This window comes from Oenanthe melanoleuca, chromosome 2, assembly GCF_029582105.1.
Source record: "Oenanthe melanoleuca isolate GR-GAL-2019-014 chromosome 2, OMel1.0, whole genome shotgun sequence".
In the NCBI taxonomy this organism is placed as follows: Eukaryota; Metazoa; Chordata; class Aves; order Passeriformes; family Muscicapidae; genus Oenanthe; species Oenanthe melanoleuca.
The window spans coordinates 82,295,369-82,318,278 of record NC_079335.1 but is presented as its reverse complement, the minus strand read 5'-3'; the positions used below and the strand labels follow the sequence as shown (position 1 = coordinate 82,318,278).

Below are 22,910 nucleotides of genomic sequence, written 5' to 3'. Positions count from 1 at the left end.
TTAGCAGAAGCATAAAATCTCACACCAGCCCTCTGTATTCCTGAAATTAGAGCTTCATGTATACATGTTTAGCAGCACTATCTAAAACAGTGTTTCGTGCTTGAAAGTGGCTGTGGGCTTTAATATCACCACCCAATCTCTGTTTCCTGCAGGTGCCCGAGCTATGGAAAAACTATGCTTGTGCTTCAAACATTTTGAAACATGATTAAGAAGGCCGGAGCTAGAAATACCGGCTTGAGGGTGCTAATAAAACATAGCAGCGTGTGCTTTGCTGCTGTGGTGTAGTAGAGGCAAAGGAAGCAAGGGGATGAGTTCCAACAGGTGCGTAAAGAGGAGTTAGGCGGTTTTGTTTTCTTTATCACCGCAAGACAAGCCATGTCGATCCGATTCCGGCCTTTTCCCCGACGGCTGCAGGCGAAGTTCCCCCGGTGCCCCAAGCCAGCGGCGTTCGGCACGCGGAGGGGCGGGTGTCTCCCGGACCGGACCTGACTCGGACACGGAGCCCAAGCGGGGCGCGGGAGACAATGCCGGGCCCGGGCCCGGGCCCGCCCCGCGCCATTCCCGCTGCACGTCACCGGCGGGGCGGGGCGCGGCGCCCGATTTAAGGGGCAGCAAGGGGCGCGGCCGCTGCAGCTGCGAGTGTGGGAGCAAGCGGCGAAGGAGGCGGCAACAGCAGCTTCGGAGACCGGCACCATGCGTGAGATCGTGCACATCCAGGCCGGGCAGTGCGGCAACCAGATCGGCGCCAAGGTACGGATGGACGGGGAAGCGGGGTCCTCTAGCAGGTCACACCCCGGGGGGTGCGCAGCCCGTCCCGAAACGAAAAGCGACGCGGGGTTTGCTGAGGTGTCGCGGCTCCCGCCCCTGTGTCCCCCGTCCCTGCCGCTCCGAGCTGCCATGGGGCTGGGCGGGGCAGGGATATGCCCGCGCTCCCGTCCGGCGTGCCCGGCCTTCCCGCAGACAGCCGCGGCCATCCCGCGCCGCCTCGCTCCTCTCTGGCCATGGCGCCAGCTCCGGGAACGGGAGGTGTTTCAGTGCCACACACCGCCACCACTGAACGTGCGCAGCTGTTGCCATCTTGTAGTGGCTGCGTGGTCTTAAGCCAATGCTAGACAATGGGAAGACACCAAATTGATGTAGCCAGAGGTGGTCACCCTTTGGATACAAGCTACAAAGGAATTAATTTGCAGTTCAGTGCTCCGGCTGCTCGTCAGCCTCCTGCTAGTTCAGCTGCTGCGGCCCTTGTGCACTGACTCACCTTCCCACCCGGCAGCTGCTCTGCCGTGCAAGGGAGTGGTCAGGGCCGCCCGCGGAATGCATGGGCTGCACTGGGGGTGTGATTGGCACTGGCCAGCTGTTTCCACTGGCACTGGGAACGGCTAATAGCCATTTTTCAAAAATTTCCTCTAGTTCTGGGAGGTCATCAGCGATGAACATGGCATTGATCCCACGGGCAGCTACCATGGGGACAGTGAGCTGCAGCTGGAGAGGATCAATGTCTACTACAATGAAGCTGCTGGTAAGTGCCTGCTTCCTCAGATGTCCTCAAATAAATGGGGCAGGCATGACAGTTCATTGAGGCTGGAAAAATTCCTGAACAAGAGCTGTCATCTGCCAGTGACTCCTCTAAGAGACCTTTGTTCTCAGAGAGGCTCTGATAACACGGTAGTCTTAATTGTGACAGCCTCTCCATAGAAATGCAGGGGGGTGGATGGGAGCACAGCAGGGCTCCTGTGACACTGGCTGCCGACTGCGGGGCTGTAACGCTGCTGCTGGTTCCTCCCACAGGTAACAAGTATGTCCCCCGTGCCATCCTGGTGGACCTGGAACCCGGCACCATGGACTCCGTGCGCTCTGGCCCCTTTGGACAGATCTTCCGTCCTGACAACTTTGTCTTTGGTGAGTGACTGTGGGATGGAGGAAGGAGTTCCCTGAATAGGAGCTCTACTCACAGGAAAGGCTTGGAGTGCGCATGCAAATGACCCCGGGGACCCTAAAGCCCCACAGCAGAGTGGGGTGGGAGAGAGGGGAGGAGCCCGTAGGGAAGGGGCAGTGGCATCACCTGTGTTTGTCCCTGGGGCGCTCATGTGGCACCTGGCTTGTGCTCTGCCCTGTAGGTCAGAGCGGGGCTGGCAACAACTGGGCCAAGGGGCACTACACGGAAGGCGCTGAGCTGGTGGACTCCGTGCTGGACGTGGTGAGGAAGGAGTCGGAGAGCTGTGACTGCCTGCAGGGCTTCCAGCTGACCCACTCGCTGGGCGGAGGCACGGGCTCCGGCATGGGCACCCTGCTGATCAGCAAGATCCGCGAGGAGTACCCCGACCGCATCATGAACACCTTCAGCGTCATGCCCTCGCCCAAGGTGTCGGACACGGTGGTGGAGCCCTACAACGCCACCCTCTCTGTGCACCAGCTGGTGGAGAACACGGATGAGACCTACTGCATTGACAACGAGGCCCTGTATGACATTTGCTTCCGCACCCTGAAGCTGACCACCCCCACCTACGGGGACCTCAACCACCTGGTGTCGGCCACCATGAGCGGCGTGACCACCTGCCTTCGCTTCCCCGGCCAGCTGAACGCCGACCTGCGCAAGCTGGCGGTCAACATGGTGCCTTTCCCGCGGCTGCACTTCTTCATGCCGGGCTTTGCCCCGCTGACCAGCCGCGGCAGCCAGCAGTACCGCGCCCTGACGGTGCCCGAGCTGACGCAGCAGATGTTCGACTCCAAGAACATGATGGCCGCCTGCGACCCCCGCCACGGCCGCTACCTGACGGTGGCCGCCATCTTCCGGGGCCGCATGTCCATGAAGGAGGTGGACGAGCAGATGCTCAACGTGCAGAACAAGAACAGCAGCTACTTTGTGGAGTGGATCCCCAACAACGTCAAGACGGCCGTCTGCGACATCCCCCCACGCGGCCTCAAGATGTCGGCCACCTTCATCGGCAACAGCACGGCCATCCAGGAGCTCTTCAAGAGGATCTCGGAGCAGTTCACGGCCATGTTCCGGCGCAAGGCTTTCTTGCACTGGTACACGGGCGAGGGCATGGATGAGATGGAGTTCACGGAGGCCGAGAGCAACATGAATGACCTGGTCTCCGAATACCAGCAGTACCAGGATGCCACTGCTGATGAGCAGGGCGAGTTTGAAGAGGAGGGAGAAGAGGATGAGGCTTAAGCCACCTGGTATCAAAGGAACTTCTGTAAAGCAGGCATGCATCTGAATGACTTCTGGTAGTGGTGGTGGTGAAGCATGTTTTCTAGAAACTATGTACCCAATTATCCTCTCAGCATTTGTAACTTTGCCAGATTTCTCAGTGTAACAGTTCTGAATCCTAATTCTTACAATGTTTTTTGTCCTTTAATATTAAGAGCACATAAAGGCATGTATTCAAGATCATGGTTTCTGTCTTTCTTAACACTCTATTGGACAAAGAACAGCTGTTCAGCCTGGGTGGCAACAAGTAAGTTTAAAGATGTCAGAAATCTTGCACTACAGTGGTATGCTCTGATCACTGAGGCTTATATATTCTTAAGACATATGCTTCTCATGCAATTATGTTTGATATTTTTCTTACAGGACTTAAACCTACCCATAACTGCATCAAAAACAAAAGCCAACCTAAATTCCTAAACAAGGTAATGGCTAAGTACCTCTGATTTGTTTTACAGTTCATGTTCGCAGAAAATTTTCCACTTCTCTGTTGAAGTCCTTTGCAAAACGCAGGTGTAAATTATGCTTTCCTTCTGGCATCAGAAGTAACCTTAAAAGAGGAGAAAAAAAACCCAATGACTGATTATACATTTTATTCTGTGAGTATAGGTAATTAAAATGCTTGTTGCATTTTCCTTGCTCTTGGTTACCCAGTCAGGAATTGTAGTAACTGCTATTACTGTCCCTATGTATGTGGTTGGAATGTGAACCACAGCAACAGCTGGAGCAATAAGCATACTACTTTTTTCACCCTGGGGAGGGTAAAATAAGCCTAAATCAAATTTTTGCATCCTAGACACAGTTTCTAGAAAGCTTTCTGGTCATCTTCAGAGAAGGTAAGATTCCAAAACTTATGTAATATGCATCTTTGAAAGGTATGTAAAGTATCTGAGCACTTTCGCCTCTTTCAGAGAACAGTAGTTTTGCTGAGCAGTGAAATGTAGAGTTCTTGTCATTACCCAACCTTGGTTAGTATTTACTTTGTCTAATCTTTCTGCAAAAAGACAATCCAAAACTAAAACCATTCCCCCATTAAAATAAAAAGTCAAGTCAGAACTTCTCTGCCTATACTAAAAGCTTAGAAATAGTACCAGTGAATAAGGTTAAATCATGAATATGAACTTGGCATTCCTAAAATTCTACTTACTCTTGCTTTTTATCTGAGACAGACTTTATACATCAGGGATGTACACTTCCTTATATGGGGGTGGCAAATGCTTTAAATTATTTTGTTCTACCAAATACTAAGCAGTTTCAATAGAGCTAATACAATTTTCACTGATACTTTGTTGCCTTCATGTCAGAGTCCCACTATAGCAAGAGGGATAAGTGCTGTTTTGCTTTAGGAAAAGAGCAGCAGCATGTCAACATACCAAGCTTTTCTAGTGAATTCTGTCTGAATTTTATTAAGTCTGTTTCTTCAAAGATAAGAAGCACACAGATGCACAAACTAAAGCGCTGTGTGTGCTGTTTCCTAATGCCATTAATGTTCCCTACTACTGTCATGCAACCAAATTCCAGCCATACCATGCAAATGCAGAATGATGGCACACTCTTTCACCATGAGAGAAACCAGTAATGTACCTGCACTATAATCAAAAGCTTTTTCTAATTTACTACTAGATAAAAATCAAGGCAAGAAAAACTGATGGTAGAAGCATGTGTTACTGAAAATGTACTGAATTTAAGCTTCTGCTTCACAATGGAAAATATAATTTCCAGTGCAACCAGGGAAGAATAGGCCCATGTACCCAATACATTTATAATACATTCATTAATTTATGAGAACACCATTAGTCTGGTTTCTTTTTTGACAAATATGCATACAGGGGAGCACTTCAGCACAGAAATGTGAAAAGAATCACTGTTCTACATTTTATTGGCAATTTCAAACAGTGTTTCCTCTTTGACTTGTCTTCCAAAGAGAAGCTATCAGATTCTTGTCTAGTTTCTTGGGATAATTTGCCTTAGTAAGCATCTGGAGTATTTTGGAACTCAGTGAAACCAAGCAGGATGATAGGTGTTCTGAACACAGGGCATGTAGGAGTGACAAACCAGCAGACATGAAATAAAACACCTGCATGTGATTGCAAGGAAGAACTCTTGTTCTCATCTTTCCTGTAGCAAAATGCATTACTATGATCGGCAGGGCTGACTCTGAGATGTCATTCATTTTTACACTGAGATGACACCAGCAAAACAGTTCCCTACACTTTGCATTCATAAAAATGCTTCTTTTTTTCCCCCAGCACTTCTGCTCTCCAGTGCTAATCATCACAGTTTGTTATTAAGTAGTAATAGAATGCTTGCATTTGTGTGCAAATTCATGAAGAAAATTCATCTGGTAAAATCCCAGGTTTTTATAAGAAGTGTTTCTAGAATTTTCAAGTTGTGCTGGTTTTGGCTGGGATAGAGTACATTTTCTTCACAGTAGCTATTACTGGGCTGTGTTTTAGATTTGTACTGAAAGCAGTGTTGATAATACAGAGATGTTTGTTATTGCTGAGCAGGGCTCAAGGCTTTCTCTGCTTCTTGTACTGCCCCACTAGGGAGGAGGGTGGGGGTGCACAAGGAGTTGGGAGGGGATGCAGCTGGGACAGCTGATCCCAACTGACCAAAGGAATATTCCATGCCATAGGGCATCCTGCTGAGCATACAGAGCAGGGGAAAGAAGGAAGGGAGATTGTTGAAGGGATATTTTTCTTCCCAAGTAACTGCTATGTGTGATGGAGCTGGTTTTCCTAGGGATGGCTGAACTCCAGCCTGCCTGTGGGAGGAGTGTGTTAAGTCCTTGTTTTACTCTGCTTGCATGTGTGGCTTTTGCTTTAGCTATTAAACTGTCTTTATCCCAACACATGAGGTTTTTTTCCCATTTTTACTCATCTGATTCTGTTCCAGATCCCATGAGTGGGGGAGTGAGTGGTACTGAGCTGCTGTCTGGGATTAAACCATAACACACATGAAGCAGATTTTTCTTTATTTTTTCTTGTTTATATAGCAATGTTTTTGAGCACACCTGTATATTTTTCCCTCATTTTGCTTTTCTTAAAAACACTGAAAATTCATGGAACAGGTGGAAACAGAATCTTTGAGGTTGTTCACATCAGCAGGGCAGAGCAAACAGAAGTAAACTGTGTTTCTCTCTCTAATAACTGGGAAAATCTCTCCATTCATAGCATCTAAATTCCCTGTTCTACTGAATGAGACAGAAATGAAGTCTCTTACAGCAAAAGGAATGCAATTGTCATAACAAACAACTTTGCTTGCTTTGATAAAGCTTAGGGAGTAGTGATTCTGTTTGTGTAGTGGAAAGAGGAAAAGGATCTTACATGGTTTGTCTCAGAGGGCTTTAGGAAGGAGCTTATTAAAATACAGTAATTTTTTTTATACTGCAAAAAAACCCCAGCTACTCTACTCACATTGTAACTTGCTAGGGAAGTCTAGGATAGCTTTCTGTGTGGCAGAGAACTTGTCCAAATACATTTTTTTTTTTTTTAACACTGGGTTTGAACTACTTAATTTCTCCAACAATGATTTATAAAAATTCCATCATTTAACTTACCGAGAGCCTTTGATGTGCTTATGAATATATTCTGCATGAGCTTGTGGGACTAAAGGGTCTTTCTCACCATGAATTATAAATGTGGGACATTTAATATCTGGCAGCAATTGTTGGCAGATATTACCTAGGGAGAAAACAAACCAAGGTCACACTTTGGCTTAAAATTGTATGAAAGATGAAAGTGCTTCTGTAAAGGACTCTGAACTCTATTGGGTTCTAGCTATTGCCTCTCCTTATGGATGGTGTGATTAATCTACAGAACTATGTAAGCAGGACTATAATTAACATTTCTTTCTCCAAAATCTTACTTCACTGCAATTTGCTCCAGTAATGGATACTAGCATAAAAGGATACAGAGAATGAAGTACTTCTGCTCCACAAATCCCCCAGGCTCCCTTTGATTCTTCAAAGCCAATACATGCATCTCATTCCTGGCTTTGTTCTTTTCAGCCTTAGAGTTTCATGGCCCTCACCTTAAGCTGCATTTTGTTACAGCAGTTGTCAGGTTACAAGATTTGCTACTTTTTTGGAACAAATTAACTTAGGCTGCACTCATACCTGTTGCACCTCACAGGTCCTTTGCTGTCTTCAATGTTCTAATGGATTGAGCCGGGCTGGATGTTAAGCACCCACCTAAGCCTCTCCATCGTTCCCCTCCACACGTGGGCAGGGTAGAGAAAACAGAACTAAAAGTGCCCGAGATGAGATAACGACCAGGAGAGAGCGTTCACTGAATACCATCATGGGTAAAACAGACTCAACTTGGGGATATTAATTGAATTTATTACTAACAAAATTGGAGCAGGATAACAAGAACTAAAATCTTAGAAGCCTCTTCCTGGGCTCTACCTCCTGGCCCTTTTTGGTGCAGGGAGATAGGGAGTGGGGGTTGTAGTCAGTTCATCATGGTTGCTGCTGCTCAGAGAGTCCTTTCCACTGCTCCAGTGTGGGGTCCCTCCCACAGGAAAGAATTCTCTGTGAACTTCTCCAGCATGAATCCATCTCACAAGTGATGGCTCCCCACAAACTGCTGCAAGGTGAGTCACCTTTCCACAGGATGCAGTCCTTCAGGCACAGCTGCTCCAGCATGAATCCCCTACAAATCCTGCTAGGAAACCTGCTCCAGTATGGACTATTCTTTCCATGGGTCTGCAGGTCCCAAGCATGCCTGCTCCAGCATGGATTTCCCACAGGTACAGAGCCCTCTCTTGGGCACACTCAATCTCTGGCATAGGCTCCTCCAAGAGCTGCAGGTGGATCTCTGCATCCCTGTGGACCTCGATGGGCCGCAGGTACACAGCTGTCTTACCAAGGACTGCACCATGGGCTGCAGGGAAATCTCAGTTTGAGCACCTGGAGCACCTCCTTCCCTTCCTTCTTCACTGACCTTGGTGGCTGCACAGTTGTTCCTCTCACATATTCTCATTCTGCTCTTCTCTGGCTGCAGTAACATCTGTGCAGTAACAATTTTTTCCTTCTTAAATGTTTTCACAGAGGTGTTACTGCCATCACTGATTGCCTTGGCCAGTGGCATGTCCATCTTGGAGCAGGCTGACATCAGCTCTGCCAGACACAGAGGAAGCTTCTAGGGACCTCCAACACCCCTGCTACCAAAATCTGGCCATGCAAACCCAGTACAAATGCATAACTACTGGATATGAATTGTACTAAAGCTATTCAAAGGTTATTTTCCCTGCCCATTCATAATTTTATGCTTACTAGTCATTAATCTCATTAGAAATAATTTTAATGGTTTTGCTTAAAGACTTTCCTGAATTTTCTCCTTTTTTTTTTTTTTTTTTTCCTCATACCTTAGTAACCCAGTTTCCAAACTCATTGCCTAACTTCCCACATTATTGCAAGGGAATCTTTGGGCAAAACATCCTTGATGGGCTTTATGTTCCATTTTTCTTTGAGATAACTTTGTCTATTTGTAGCTGTCACCTTGCAGCTACCAACAGCTGTAAGATTAATCCTTATGCATGCACACTTTCCTTAGCTCTACAGTCAGAGGCTGTTTCACAGTTTTTCCAATTGTTTGGTTATTTATGCAGCCTTTGTTTGCGGTTCTACCGGTTAAATATTTTCAGTTAGAACATTTTAACCATAGTCCTCTAATACCTGCAGAAATGCTGACTGTTTTTCAGAACAAGCACCAAGTATTAGGTTATTCAGCTAGGAACATAGTTGGCAGTCAAGTATTATTTCCTAATTTTCAGTCCTAAAACTGCTTTGTACTATAACCACTAAATTGTATTTAAAAAAACATGGAACAGCAAGAAGAATCTTGGATGTTGCAACTTTATGCAACTTACTCAGTTTCATTAAGTGCTGGTGCCTTCTAGAAGTTCATTTCTTATGGTTTTCACACTAAAAGCTGTCTCATTCAGGGAAAATAGTCTAGTTTTTAAAAGAGCTTGAGTTTTTGACCAACAATGGCTTTGTTGTCCACCTTTTCTCTCTGATGAGTTTTATTAACACCTTTTCTTAGATTGTCTGTATCTGTGCCTTTGTTGCAGTGTCTCAACTTTAATTGCAAGGTGGCCTGTTTGTAATCTAAGTTGAAAAGTTGTTTGTCCCCTGGAAAAAAACCCTGCAGTCTGATAGCTGTTCATCTCTTGCAGCAAACATTAGGCTTCTCCCAATATCTGACCCAGTTTCAGCATCTAGATAATTCAGCTCCTTGTTACATGTTTCTTGGTGGCTTCTTTTTCACAGTCACTTTATCTCAGTGTTTGAGGCATGTGCAGGAAGTGAAGGGATGTCACAGCCACAGATTCACCAACCTGGGCTTTGTACTTCAGAAAAAAATAGTTTTAAGGAGATTCCAGAAAGGGTAAAATGAAATCAGAACTTAATCTGTTATGTCACTTTACTGGGAGAAATCCTAGTCCCATGTTGATCCTATACAAAAATTTATGGGAAAAATATGACATGAAGGAATGTTTTCCCTGTAGTACCTGCTGCCTGTTAATGTACATCACCTTCTATCTTTCATTATGAGAGCTACAGGAAAATATGTATAAGAGTTACAAACTCCTTTTTTCAATACATTATATATTGCTGCTTTAGGCAAATTAAAAGCAAATTTCCTCTGAATCAAAATAGCACCACAGATTATTATTCATAATGCCCTTGTTGAAAAGGTTTATGTAGAGTAATTGCAGAAATCAATTAAACATTGGGGATTAAACAATTACATTGTCCAGTTCAACACTTTTTTGGGGTTTTTTTTTTTACACTTGAGCTGCTTCAATAGTGTTTTTAAAATGTGGTTTTTTTCAATTCTGAGTTCTCAAAAGCTGAAGTCCCTTCTTTTTTAACTCACATGCTACTAGGTTTGAAAGAGTCCCTCCGCTCTGTTTTGCAAAAAGTGGAAAGATTATGCCTTACTTTTGGTACATCTTAACTATGTCACCAAGAAATAATCCTTTGACACAGAGACAGAAGAGGAGAGAAAGATTCTGCCTGAGCAGAATCCTTCCTGTTTAGTCTGCACAAAAGCAATGTCTTAATGCAGTTTTGTGGTGGAACAAGAAGAGAGTCTCCTCAGCTAATGTTTTCCTCCCGTACCTTTCTGGTTCTGTGAACCATCTACAGAGTAATTGTGTTATTCCTGAGTGTGAGTCAGACCCAGTTTTTAATGCCATATGCAGAGTCCTTCCTTTACTGGCTGCTAGAAGTACTGTTGGATTTTTTTTTTTTTTTTTTAAATCCAGAACTGCCTGCTATTCTAATTGCCTCAGTTCAACATTGTGAAAGCCTTACCATGTGAATTTTCAGCAAAGCGTGATATTCCATCTACCCAAGCCTCACAGGTTTCTGCAAAGTACTTATGTCCATACAGCTCTTCCAGTGGTTTCCTGACCTTTTCACTCCATTTTGAAACATCTCGGATACCTACATAAAGTAACATTGAAATATGTTATGTTCTTTCCAGTAAAAAGGTACAAACCACACCTAATATGGGGAAGTTTCCAAACCAGACTGCAAGTATGTACTTCAAACTTGAAACTGTAATTAACATTTTTAAAGAATTCGTAGTATAGAAGAAGTATAAAAAAGACAGTTGTGCAACCTTTGCTATGGTCTTCTGAGTTGTAGGGGAACATCTTGCTATTATGGTCACAAGGAAAAACAGAAAAACATCATATTTAAAGAACTCAGTCCTAAAACTTCTGATAGTTCTTTCTTGAAGGCTTTGACAAGGGAAGTTCAAGGGCTACCTTGTGTACAAAAAATGGGACTGTTTCATAACAGTGTGCTAGACCTGGCAGTTCTTTTTGATATTCTTTAGCCTTTTGCATCGACTCATGGATGGAAGTTCTTCCACGGCTCCTACCAGCTTTCAGAGGAAGGAAGCTCTTACTAAGACATTCCAGCAGACTGACATCATGGTACATTTGCCATAGTTTTACACAAAAACAAGTGACTCTACTTAGTAGAGATCTGTGACTCATGGCAGGCTGGCTAAATAATCTGACATTTTAGTTATTTGTATATCAGTTCTTTCTATTTTTTTTGTTTTCCCTCTAAAATTTTCAGTACTGCTCACAAACTAGGTATTCAGGGTTTTCACTAAACTATATTTCAGCTCTACAGCTTTGTACTGATAAAGTCTGAAACAAAGTTGGCACAGCAGAGAACAGGACAGTACTGAATCATCAAACTCTAATATATGCCATTAGCAAAGGTTTTTAATTGGTTTTAAAAGGGAATTAAGGGAAGAAAGGAGTGAGGTGTTAATTAACAAAGAGAACCTGTTCAGCCAATTGACAAACGTAACAGTGACTGAAAGTATTTTATAACAGCATCTGATTGGAAATGAGTCTGCTCACCCCAGGCTAGGTGCTACTGACCAACTGTTTCCCATCTAGAATCTACTGGTTGATCCTTGTGGCTGGCATTAATTTAAAAAGAGAAGGGAGAAGCCAATGTTGATAGGACCTAGACACCAGATCAACACCTTTCTCTCCTGCCAACCTCTCCACTGCAGCTGAGATGCACTGATGAGCCAGCTGTGGATGACTTCTGCTGATACTCTCTGAGCCCTGATCTGCCAGGGAGAGATTTGAAAGCAGCAATGCACAAAGGACAAAGGCCAATATTGCAGTGGGTGCTGTATGTAAATAGGAGTTCTTTTTTGTTGTTTTGGGGTTTTTTTAAATTTTTCTTTTGCATTTTAGTCTGTTGTGCAGGGAGGCGTGCATTCCATAGTTATACAACAAAAATGTCAAAGGTATAAAAACATGTAAAGAAATAAACCATTTTATAGAGCTAAAAAGCATTTTGCTTTCTGAACTAAAAAATATATTACTACTACTTCTGTCACTTTTAGTTTAAATATAGGGGAGGTAAGTACAGATGTGCAATATATACACTTGTAATTTTGCTGAAGCCAGAGAGATTTCACAGCTGCTATAAATCAAATTCCAGTCACTAAAATGAAACTATGCTGAGTTACCCTTGTTGAGAGCTGACATGGTTAACTCTTTTCATTTCTATGTTCAAAAGGAAATATGGCCCTTTTCTGAATTTACCAGCCATTTCTTCCTATTTTTCTTCATAGCAAGAAGTGATCTCAGATTCTATTTCACATGGGTAGAATAAGGATCAGAAATCCCATGTTTCTTCACTTTGCAAGGTTTTCTAAAGATAATTATTAACTCCAAAAGAATGCAAATGGTAAAGACACCTTGGGACATTTACTTGAATGATTCATTTGCTTCCTGAACCTAAAAGGTAAGTTATGAACTTGTTTTCTCACTGTCTATATTATACAGGCCCTAGAGGCAAAAGCTGTAATGAGCTAGCCCAGTGATTATCTGTGGACCTGGTTTTAAAACGATTTGGCCAACACTAAACCCTCCACATTGTGTAGGACATGAGATAAGAACTCAAACCTGTGGTTTGATAGTATTTTTTAGCAAGTTGTTATAACAACAAAATTTTGACTTTCTAGAAACTACTGATAAACTATTATAACTTCTGTTTTTCATCAGGGTAAGCTGGTAAGGGCTTGTTTAAAAATCTGTTATATTAACCCTAGAGAGTTAGTTGTTAGAAAGTTTCTCACTACAACCTTAATCTATCCCTATACCTAGCAATGTAGTGAATTTTGTGTCCTGTCTCTTTAGGTTTGTTTTGTCCTCAGCTCTGGGTCCACTTAGCTGTTACATGACTAAGATTCTTGGGTCAAGTAGAAATTAAAACAATTCATTTAGAATACAATATGAAGTTTGTACATACCATTGTAAATTCTCACATCCTCTTGAGTAACGCTGGCATTTGCTCCCCAGATAACCAACTTGTGGATGAGATTTGGGTACCTTGCAGCAGCAATGAGCGCTGTAATTCCACCATCACTCCACCCCAGCAAGGAGAACTTCTTAAACTTTAGTGCCTTGATTCATACAAATATATGCAAATCATCAGCTGGCTTTACAGCCAAATGTCAAATACTTCTTGAAAATTACCTGTACAGTTTTAGGCACAACACTACATAATTGAACTATAGTTAGCTTTTATAATTAGAAAATATAATTTTCTTGCTATACATAAAAATGCTTTTAAAAAGTCAGATATTTGGAAAACAAGAAATTGCACTTGCCATTTCAATTTTCTATAACTCTTTAATGAAATAGGCAGTAGTCTATTTGATTCTTGCTGTGTTTTAAAGGACCTTCAAAAAAAGAAAAGATTTTAAATGGAGAGCAAAGACCTTTCAAGAGAGCCTGATGATATGAAGACTCTGTGGATTCTCTGGGTGTGAAGTTGGCAAAGACTATCACAGTGTGGATGATAAGCGATCCAAGATTAAGCTAAACTCAAGAAAAAGAAAAGTGTAAGACTTGAACAATGGAAGTGATCTGGTTTACTGATGCAAGTGAGCTAAAAAAATAATCTGCTCTGTAACAAGCAAAAAATGCTTGAAGTGTTTTCTAAAGGGTTGCATCAAATTTTAGTTGCTAATTCACATTTCCTGAAGCTTGTAAGTGTATATTTTAAATGTTAGTTCACAGTCAGTTTGATTCAAAACATTAATAACTAAATTCTTCCTTCTTCAAAGGGAAAGCTTAGGGCAAAAAATATGACAATCAAGACTTTAATTCATTCTGACCAGTGACAGAACCCAAGGGAATGGAATGAAGCTGAGTTGGGGGAGGTTAGGTTGGATATGAGGAAAAGGTTTTACACCCAGAGGATGTCTGGGCACTGGATAGGTTCCTCAGGGCAGTGGTCACAGCACCAACCCTGACAGAGTCCAAGAAGTGTTCGGATAATGCTCTCTGTGATTCTTGGGGATGGTCCTTCACAGGGTCAGGAATTGGACTCGGTGATCCTGATGGGTCCCTTCCACTCAGCATGTTTTGTGATTCTATGATAATGCTTTCTATGAGAATTTGAAACTCTTATTTCCTCATAAATCACTCTGCGGTAGAAAGTACTGGCAATCACAAGAGAGAGGATTTTGTGTGTATTATGTTCAGTGGGGAAGGTAAAGGCACTCACGAGAAAATACATCAGAAGGTTGTAGAGGAACAATATTCAATGGTAAAGCAATACTTAGAGTTTTGCATATAGGAACTGCAGTTTGTGAACTCATTCACAAGAAAATATATTTCACAGCATTTTTTGCTTTTGTTCTGCAGAAATTACAGCCTTTTGGATGTTATTAAGGAGGATATTTTACTTTTGGAGTAAAAAAGAGCAATTTAATTGAAGGAGTTGCTTTGATGCTTGGTGGTGTCTGAAGTCCAGGCCTGCTTTGCTGTGACAGAAGAAAGCAAAAATGCAGGCAAAGAGAGAAACAACTTCAGAGGGAGAAAAAGAAGTTTCTACTTTGCTTGTAAACTTGATGCTCAAGTGAGGCACAACTTTACTAATCAACTTTATATTTAGCAGACATCTACCCCTATAAGGCTTTTCTGGTTTTGTCTTCATCTTCTGTATTCTGCTCACAATAGTTTTGAACAATTTTAGATTTCACTCTGTGAAACTATAATTACTAAACAGAAAAGAAATAAAGTAGGGGAAAGAAAGGGACCTGTAAAGTAAGAGCTGATAGCAAGAAAAAAGGACTTTGAATTTTTGCAGCTGATCAGAAGTTGGTGCTGGTCCAATGAAGAGGTAGTTAATGTGTCCAACTTTGACTATTGTGCTGCTGAAGGGTTCCTGGTATCTTGGCAGATTTTGGGAGTTGGAAGCAGTGCTTGTAAAGGTTAAGTTTTTGATGTTGGTACTGTTTTCTACTGCAAATGATGGAGCTCAAAGTTGGCTGATGCATTGAACAGCTGATTAGATTTTTTGTTCTTCATGCCAGATTATTTGAGATCTATTTGCCTCCAGTATTTCTCATGTTTACTAGCCTGCATCTTGATGCATTCTTTGGGGTATCTCAGGATGCCTTTCCAGCAGGAGGAATTTAATTTATCCTTTGGAGCCTTCAGAAAAACAATGTGATGCAACAGATGTGCTGGATAAGGTGTTCATTTTTGCTTGTTTTAATTTTTAACTACTTACAGTACAGGTCACTAACCTAACACGGGCAATAATCTGAAAGCTGGTTGCATAGCACAGTTTTCTGGGTGACTGTGTGCTGCTCACATTTACTCTGTGAGTCAACAAAATTTCCTTTGAAGTCACCTCCTCCTCCTAGGCCCAGGTGAAATGCAATCCAATGACCACATACAACAGTGAGCTGCAATACAATAGAGCTCTGCACTGCCTGTATGTTTTCACTGCATCACAGAGAGTGCAGCAAAAGCAAAAGTTACAGCTGATCTACAAAAACATAGAGAAGCCCAAGCCTATCCTTTTGCTAGGACAGTGGCTCTGAAGAGTAAGAACTTCTTAAACATCAACACTATTTGCCTAATGTTTTAATGCTATTGACTTCGCTAGCACTAAACATTGCGTTGGAGGGCAGCAAAATGGATTTAGGTGTATTATACCTTTATTTCAAGCAAACTCCTTCACAGAACACAAATGGAGATACGGAACAGTGTCTTCTGCTTAAAGGTGCTAAATACTCTGCAGAATTGCAGCTTTTGGGTGTCACAGAAACCTGGCACCACTCACAGCTCCAGCAGAGATAACAGAATCTGAAGGAAACTAGAACAAAGGTTCTGAAGGCTCACCCATACAGATGTGTTTTTTGGCTGATTGTAGGCTGGATGATGTACATAAACCATTATATTCTGGAAATCATAGTTGGAATGATTCCTTGGGATTAGTGCTATCATTTATAACATCCTAAAATAGAAGCAAGTCACCCACACTTGGTAAGATTTTAGTAAGTTGTTATTATATGCTTATATTGAGACACATCTTCAAAAAAGCAGGATGCTATGCCTCATTTGCTTTGGCAGATCTAGAGATTGGAAGGCTGCTATCCTGTTTGGCTGGAAGCTACATGGTTACATTCCCTTTGGGGAAAGCTCTGTTTAATATTTTGCATTTATTAGCATTTGAACAGAGACGAGAAAGGGGGGTACAACCATTTAGACTGCAAGTTTGTCACCTATTCATGGCAGCATCTTTATTTTCTTTGCTAGTGTAGCAGAAAAAACAGTACAGAGATAGCTTTTATGGTTAGAGGGCAAATCTGTGTCTTAATCCTGATTCTGCTGTCAGACTTACTTTGTTTCACTACGCAGAATCCACCTGGAAGGCCACATTTCCAGTTTCAGATGAGCTTTCAGCAAGGTTATTATTTACTACAGAAACAGAGTTGCAGCAACTGTCTGAATCTCGCCTCTTATTTTTGGAATTTGAATGCTCTGCCAACTTCCTTAACATGACCAAAGAGACTGTATATCTTAACATAAAAAAGCCAGAATATTAGTTAAAACTAAACCAGAAAATAGTGTCAGCAGTTATAGAACAGAATAAAAGAGGAACACAGAAACACAGATTTGAATAAAAAATTCTGCAAGAAGAGAAATAATAACAGCTTTAGGCCATATTCTTTATAATCACAGTAGCTGTATTAATTAGTATGATTTGGTATGGTCACAGGAAGCCTTTGATTTCCCCAAAAATTACTTCAATAATATGCTGTAAAATGCAAAGTATCAAGTTAATTTTTAGAATCAAGTGTTTCTTAAAATAGGCTGCTCAAGGCAACATGCCAAGATTCTATTTGATAGAAAATTTTCTAAGAGCCTTCAATAGGGTAATCCCTTCAATTAAATTACTTTGCATAGACTTTGTTTCTTATACACACATTGAACCAAATTTAAGTGGTTCTTGGCTGCAACCCTCTTAGGACAGGGTCTTAGAGTAAAAGTATATTGCTTTATATGAATTTCACTGCTGAACCATCTTGCAGAATAGGTGGGAGAAGAAAATATTTTCTGGAATAGTGTGTATATGCTCACTTTAAAGCCTTCATTGGTATAGTCTTTTCATAATCTGCTGTCTACTGGAAACAAACATCATCTCAAAATTTATGGAAAACAGCTTTAAAAAAAAAAGAAAAAATAATAAAATCTCATAATAGATTTACCTGCATAAGATCCACAGCATCTTTTGCATCCCTCTCAAAGAAATCTGGAGGAAAGTCTCGAGATGGAGGAATGGACTTTCCATATCCCCGAGGATCCCAAGCAACAACTGTGAAAAGTTGCTTATTCATAGACTTAAGCTGCGGTCCAAAATCAGTTTGACCACTCCCTGAAACATTATAATTTTTCTATTTTATTAATCACCATAGTGCATACATAGTATACATACTCTAAAGGGAAAGTAGGGAAAACTTGCAACTTTGTTCCAAATAAGAGATTATCCAACAGGTGAAATACTCTTTAATTACCCATTAAACTATCCATTGCAACTCTTAGACTGTAAGTGCCACAACGAAAATCTCTAGAAGCACCTGCAGTATGTTCAGAGAAAACCATTTCTGGTAGGTATAAAAGGTTATCAAGAACAGTGCTCTGACATATGATTAAATACAGTATCTTCAACTGAGTTACCTGAGTAAGGATTTATCTTTGACAGATTTAAAGCCATAGCATGGTCATTGCTGTTTACCTGGGCAATACAGGTGAAACTGAGAATATTTTCAGGAATATTTTGCTACAAATTTGTAAGTGAAAAGCATTGTTCCAGACAGTTATTATTTGATAAAGCATTGCTACGAGAATATTGGTGCTTAAAGATGACCTTTAAATACTTTTTTGCCTGAGGAGATTGTGGTAAAACAGAAGCATAAAATGCTATATTTTTATTTTTCTAGTATGTAGCCAAATGCAGCCACTTTTTTCTGATGCAGAACCATTTATTTTATTAATGACTTGGACCTTTAAAGGATTTAAAAATTAAGTACTCCCATCTACTACTGCGCTAAGCTATCTATGAATGAAGGTAAGACTACAGTTTGTGTCTTATTTGTGTTGTGGTCATGTGGTAATAGTATCAAATCCTATTTGATTAAAACTTACCAAATTCAATATGCTGAAATATAAAATTTGCTATCCACTGCTATATTAAAAAGGCCATTTAAAGGTGTTTAAGAATTTTTTTCTGTTTACTTGAAGAAATCTGTCCTCAGATACCATCAACAGGTCTAAGTTATAAAAGAGGCTTTATATAGCCTGCTATGATGATAGCAATGTATGCATAAAATAATTATAATAAATAATTATCAGTAATAATAATATTTCTGTTTAAAGAGTTTGCATTGGCAACAGGACTGCTGGTTTAAAATGCTGTTTAAAATCAATAGGTTGAAACATATGACTACTTGAAGGTTGACTAGCATTAGTTTTTTTCCACCCTCCCCTTGAGTATTCTTTGAAAGAAAGAACCACTTCATGAAGTCTTGAAAACGTTGCTGCCAAGAAGAACAAATGTTTCCTGCTCTTCAGTTCTTGATATTTTTTCATCTTATCCAGCAATTCAATTAAGCATTTACCCAACTCTGAGCACAGTAACTGTCCTCCTGACAGCCTGCCATGAACTGCTGGTAAGTCTGATGGTTCCTTTAGAACTGCAAGAACCCAGAAAAAGCAGGCTGTGTTAATTTTAAATGGTTATCAAAAACAGCGGTTTCCATGGACAGACACCGCTTAGCTAGCAGAACCTGTTGTCCATCTCAAACTACTGAGAGTCTTAAGGATGTTGCTCTGAATAAATAAAATGTGAAAATACATCTTTAAGCAAAAAATAAGTTTTAAGTGACTTTTTTGCAACAAACTATAAGGGTTACATTGTCTATTAATTCAGTTGGAATCCATCCAGCTTCTAAAGAGAAGTGCATAATTCAGTCTGTGTAACAAATATAGCTGACCTGATTTTTTCCCTGCTTCTGCTGTTTTCCACCTTTTGTAGCTATTTACACCATCCTTGCACAGTTAAATCCAAAAGTGCACATGACTGCTAGGTAAGTCAAGATATTGTATAAAAGATGCCTGGTAAGATAAATGAAATCTTCTAAAAACTGTTAACTAATGGCAACAACTCTCCGTTTTCCCTTCTGTTGCAAGTGTAGCAATTTTTTTTTTTTTTTTAATGACAATGTTCCATAATCAGGTGTTGAATACATCACAAAATAGTTTTGTGCATTCTTGCTTGAGACCAGATTGATAAAGATGTTGTTGCTCTACAAAGACAAGATAAAATCTCCATACCTAGCATTCCTGGAAGCAAAAGAACTGCATGGCTTCCTTCTCCTGTTTGCTGATAATGCAGGTGGACTCCATTCACTTGGATTTTGGCAGATGTTATTGAAGTACTAGGGATAGGGAAAGAGAAGAGAAATAGGAAAACATTCAGACAATTTATTTTCATTACTACCTGGTCACTCCAGGAATACAGAATAAATACCTTTCCTAGATATTAATGACAGGACTGTAAGATTTTAATGGGTCACTTGTCTTTCATGGGTGCACAGAAGATCAAAAAAAGTTTCTCAGGAGCAGAAAAGTATTCACTTGTGATCACTATGTAGCATTCATACCTAGGCCAAAGAGTTGCAGGGGAGGGGGGAAAGGAATCTTGACAGTGCAACCAGGAAAATGTAAAGGCAGTCTTACATGGCTACAGAAACATTGAAATAAATACATGAGAGAGGAGAAACCTCATTCTGTCACAGCATAACTTTCAAAATGGCTGATGTTCACCTTGCTGAGCCTCTTCATCTGCCAGAGAAACCATAATCTATTGTTGCTGCTCCTCATGAACCACAGGGTCTGCAATGAAAACTGCTTTGCACTGAGATGAGAGCAGAGAAGAAGAATGTGGTAATAATATTTCTGTCAGTGCAATCTCACCAGGAGATAAGTCTTAATTGGAAAATACCACATGAGCAGGAAATTAACCCACTAAAAAATCCAACTGCACAGGCCATATCTCAGCCCCAACACTGAAACCCCTACACTAATCTTCAGTACAAAGCATATGTGTAAATGCAAATAAGTAACCTGAAAAACCATATCCAGATACAAACACCTGGTGAGAAAGCAAAAGTAGTATAGATTTAAAGTATCTTCTTAACAGTAAAAACCAATACATCTGTTCTTTCAGGCAAATCTGTGCCCTAATGGTTGGAAAATGTTAAATAAAATGAGTTTATTTAAAGCTAATATGATAAAAATCTTGCCATTTAGTTACTTATTGATTAACCATAATTTTACCTAGATTAAATATTCATGCCCTATGTATTCAATCATCTGAATTTCATGTGCATAGAGATATGTTGTTTTCCAGTCTTAGGTATGATAACAATTTCTATTCCATGATATGCACTGGGCTATGTATCAACAATTTAATTTTAATATATAAAGTCTGAACTACTTACAGTATATATAGAGCTGAAAGTGGCAGATTACAGGTAAAAAACAATCCCATTAATTCAAACTCTTTTCATAAGAAAAATGAACAATCGCTTGCAATCTCAGGTTCCCAATATATAAGTGGCAGGTAACAAGAGAACCTCTTCAACACAATAACAATTTTGATTTCACATAAAATCTTGGATCTATGTAACCCATCATGCCAAATGCCTGAATAAAAGCTGTGAGACTGCAGAATAGTATCAGCTCCTTACATGCAGATTCATTTTGAGAACTGGAATACAAATGCAGATCTGTGGCAAGAGTACAGTTCAAAGAAATTAATTGTGTAATTATAACTTCAGTGAGTTTTTCTGAATTGCTATGCTAATGTGATCCGAATGATAGTTTGGCTGTAATGCTAAACCTCCAAATGTATCACATTCATGTGGTTTATACACCTCAGAATTCAAATTCTGCACATAGCACTCATATGGCTGCCTTAGCCCCTTTTCGAATATTGATTTCCACTTTTTTTCTTTATAAGAGTTTTTTTTATTCTTCATATGCCATCTTTTGGTTTTGTTAGTAATATCAGCAGGTTTTTTATTACAGTTCTCAACACAGTGTATCAGCACATTGCTCCTATTAAATTTTAAGAATTATGTGATGGGATTTTTGCTTATGATTAATAATTACCAAAACTACTTTCAGTTCCTAACAAAACAGAAATAATCAACATCCAGCTATCTTTTTAAAAAACAGGTTAGCAACATACAGTTTAATACATAGAGTTGTATATTCAGCTTTCCTGATTCAGATTTTTTTTTCACATAGTTCTATGTTTTTAGGATTAATTATTAACATCAGTGGCTTGAGAATTTTGCTGAGTCTTTAATGCTTTTCCATTCTTGGATTGTGTTTAGGTATGAAGTCCACTGAAATCCAGGATTTTGTGCAGAGGGTATTTTCAACACTTTTTGGACTAATAACAAATGAGTTGGGTTTTTTAGGCACTGGGAAGTTGTATCGGGACTGGCAACACCTAAGGCATACCTGGTCCTCCCAATACCAAATTTCTGAGTCTGAAATCACTTCATCAATGTGCTTGTCAGCAGGATGACTTCACTTCTGTTAAGGTTTCATAAAGAATGTTTCTTTCATTAGCTGACAGAATTGGAAACTCTGGTTAAGCACAACAAAACAAAAAAACGCACCCGGGTATTTTGAATTAGTAATATTAAGGTGTATAACTCTTTGAGAAGCACTGGATATATACTGCCTATGGTTACCAAGGCAGCACAGATGCAGTGGGCAGATCTTGTGCTTCACCTCGTACTCCGTAGCAGTGCGCTTAACCTGGCAAATACCTCTGTTCCAGCTGAGCTACGATACTACCTACTCTTTATCTGTGCAGGGGGAAAAAATATGGTACTATGTCAGTTTTCCTCAATAGGATCTGCGGAATAAGCAGTATGATATAGATTAGATGCATGTGTTCTCTTGGCGACCTCGGCGACTTCCAGGGAGCTCCTTACCAGCAGCAGGTGGCCGAGGGGCAGGCGGTCAGCACGTCCTGCCCTGCGGGGACCGCCGGAGGGGAGGGTGACAGGCACTGAGCAGGCGGCGCTGCGGAGCCTGCCTGGGACAGATCCTTGCAGCGCAGGGAAAGCAGGAGTAGGCTCCTCAGCACTCTGCCTCCTCCGCCCTCCCGACCGAATGCACACCCCCTTTGCTAACACACTTTGTCCATCCCGCCGCTTGTCTGACAAATATCCCGTGCCCCAAGCCGCGGGAAGGGAGGAGGGAGCCGGGGAAAGGGAGAAGGAGGCGGCTGTGGATTTTACCCGTAGCAGGCGGCCGGTCCCCGGGCCGTGAGCGGCGCTGCCCGGGCGGGCGGCTGCAACTGCAGCAGCACCAGAGCCCGGAGGGCCCGGCCCGCGCTCCGGCAAAACATCGCACCCGGCGAGGCCAGCCCGGCGGGGAAGGAAGGAGACGGGGGGGGGCCGGCCCGCCTCCCCTCACGAACCCTGCCCCTCAGGGGCCGGCCCGCCTCCCCTCCCGTGTCCTGCCCCTCTGAGGCCGGCCCGCCTCCTCCCCCGTGTCCTGCCCCTCAGCGGCCGGCCCGCCTCCCCACCCGAGCCCTGCCCCTCTGAGGCCGGCCCGCCTCCCCTCCCGTGTCCTGCCCCTCAGCGGCCGGCCCGCCTCCCCACCCGAGCCCTGCCCCTCTGAGGCCGGCCCGCCTCCTCTTCCGTGTCCTGCCCCTCAGGGGCCGGCCCGCCTCCCCTCACGAACCCTGCCCCTCAGGGGCCGGCCCGCCTCCCCTCCCGAGCCCTGCCCCTCAGGGGCCGGCCCG

At 42.0% G+C, this 22,910-nt stretch overlaps 2 protein-coding genes across 2 annotated transcripts; one reads left to right on the top strand and one right to left on the bottom strand.

Moving 5' to 3' along the window:
* The first annotated feature begins 501 nt into the window (after positions 1-501).
* LOC130249070 (tubulin beta-1 chain) lies at positions 502-3,395 on the top strand. Its single transcript, XM_056483418.1, has 4 exons — positions 502-750; positions 1,411-1,519; positions 1,789-1,899; positions 2,118-3,395. Exons 1-4 carry the CDS (start codon positions 694-696, stop codon positions 3,176-3,178), a joined length of 1,338 nt encoding a protein of 445 aa, XP_056339393.1. The 5' UTR covers positions 502-693; the 3' UTR covers positions 3,179-3,395.
* Positions 3,396-3,502: 107 nt separating this feature from the next.
* On the bottom strand, positions 3,503-22,604 carry BPHL (biphenyl hydrolase like). The gene is made up of 7 exons (XM_056483419.1): positions 22,402-22,604; positions 19,412-19,515; positions 17,287-17,453; positions 13,026-13,179; positions 10,545-10,676; positions 6,777-6,900; positions 3,503-3,764 (listed from the first exon to the last, which is right to left on the bottom strand). Exons 1-7 carry the CDS (start codon positions 22,509-22,511, stop codon positions 3,674-3,676), a joined length of 882 nt encoding a protein of 293 aa, XP_056339394.1. The 5' UTR covers positions 22,512-22,604; the 3' UTR covers positions 3,503-3,673.
* Between the last annotated feature and the right edge of the window lie 306 nt (positions 22,605-22,910).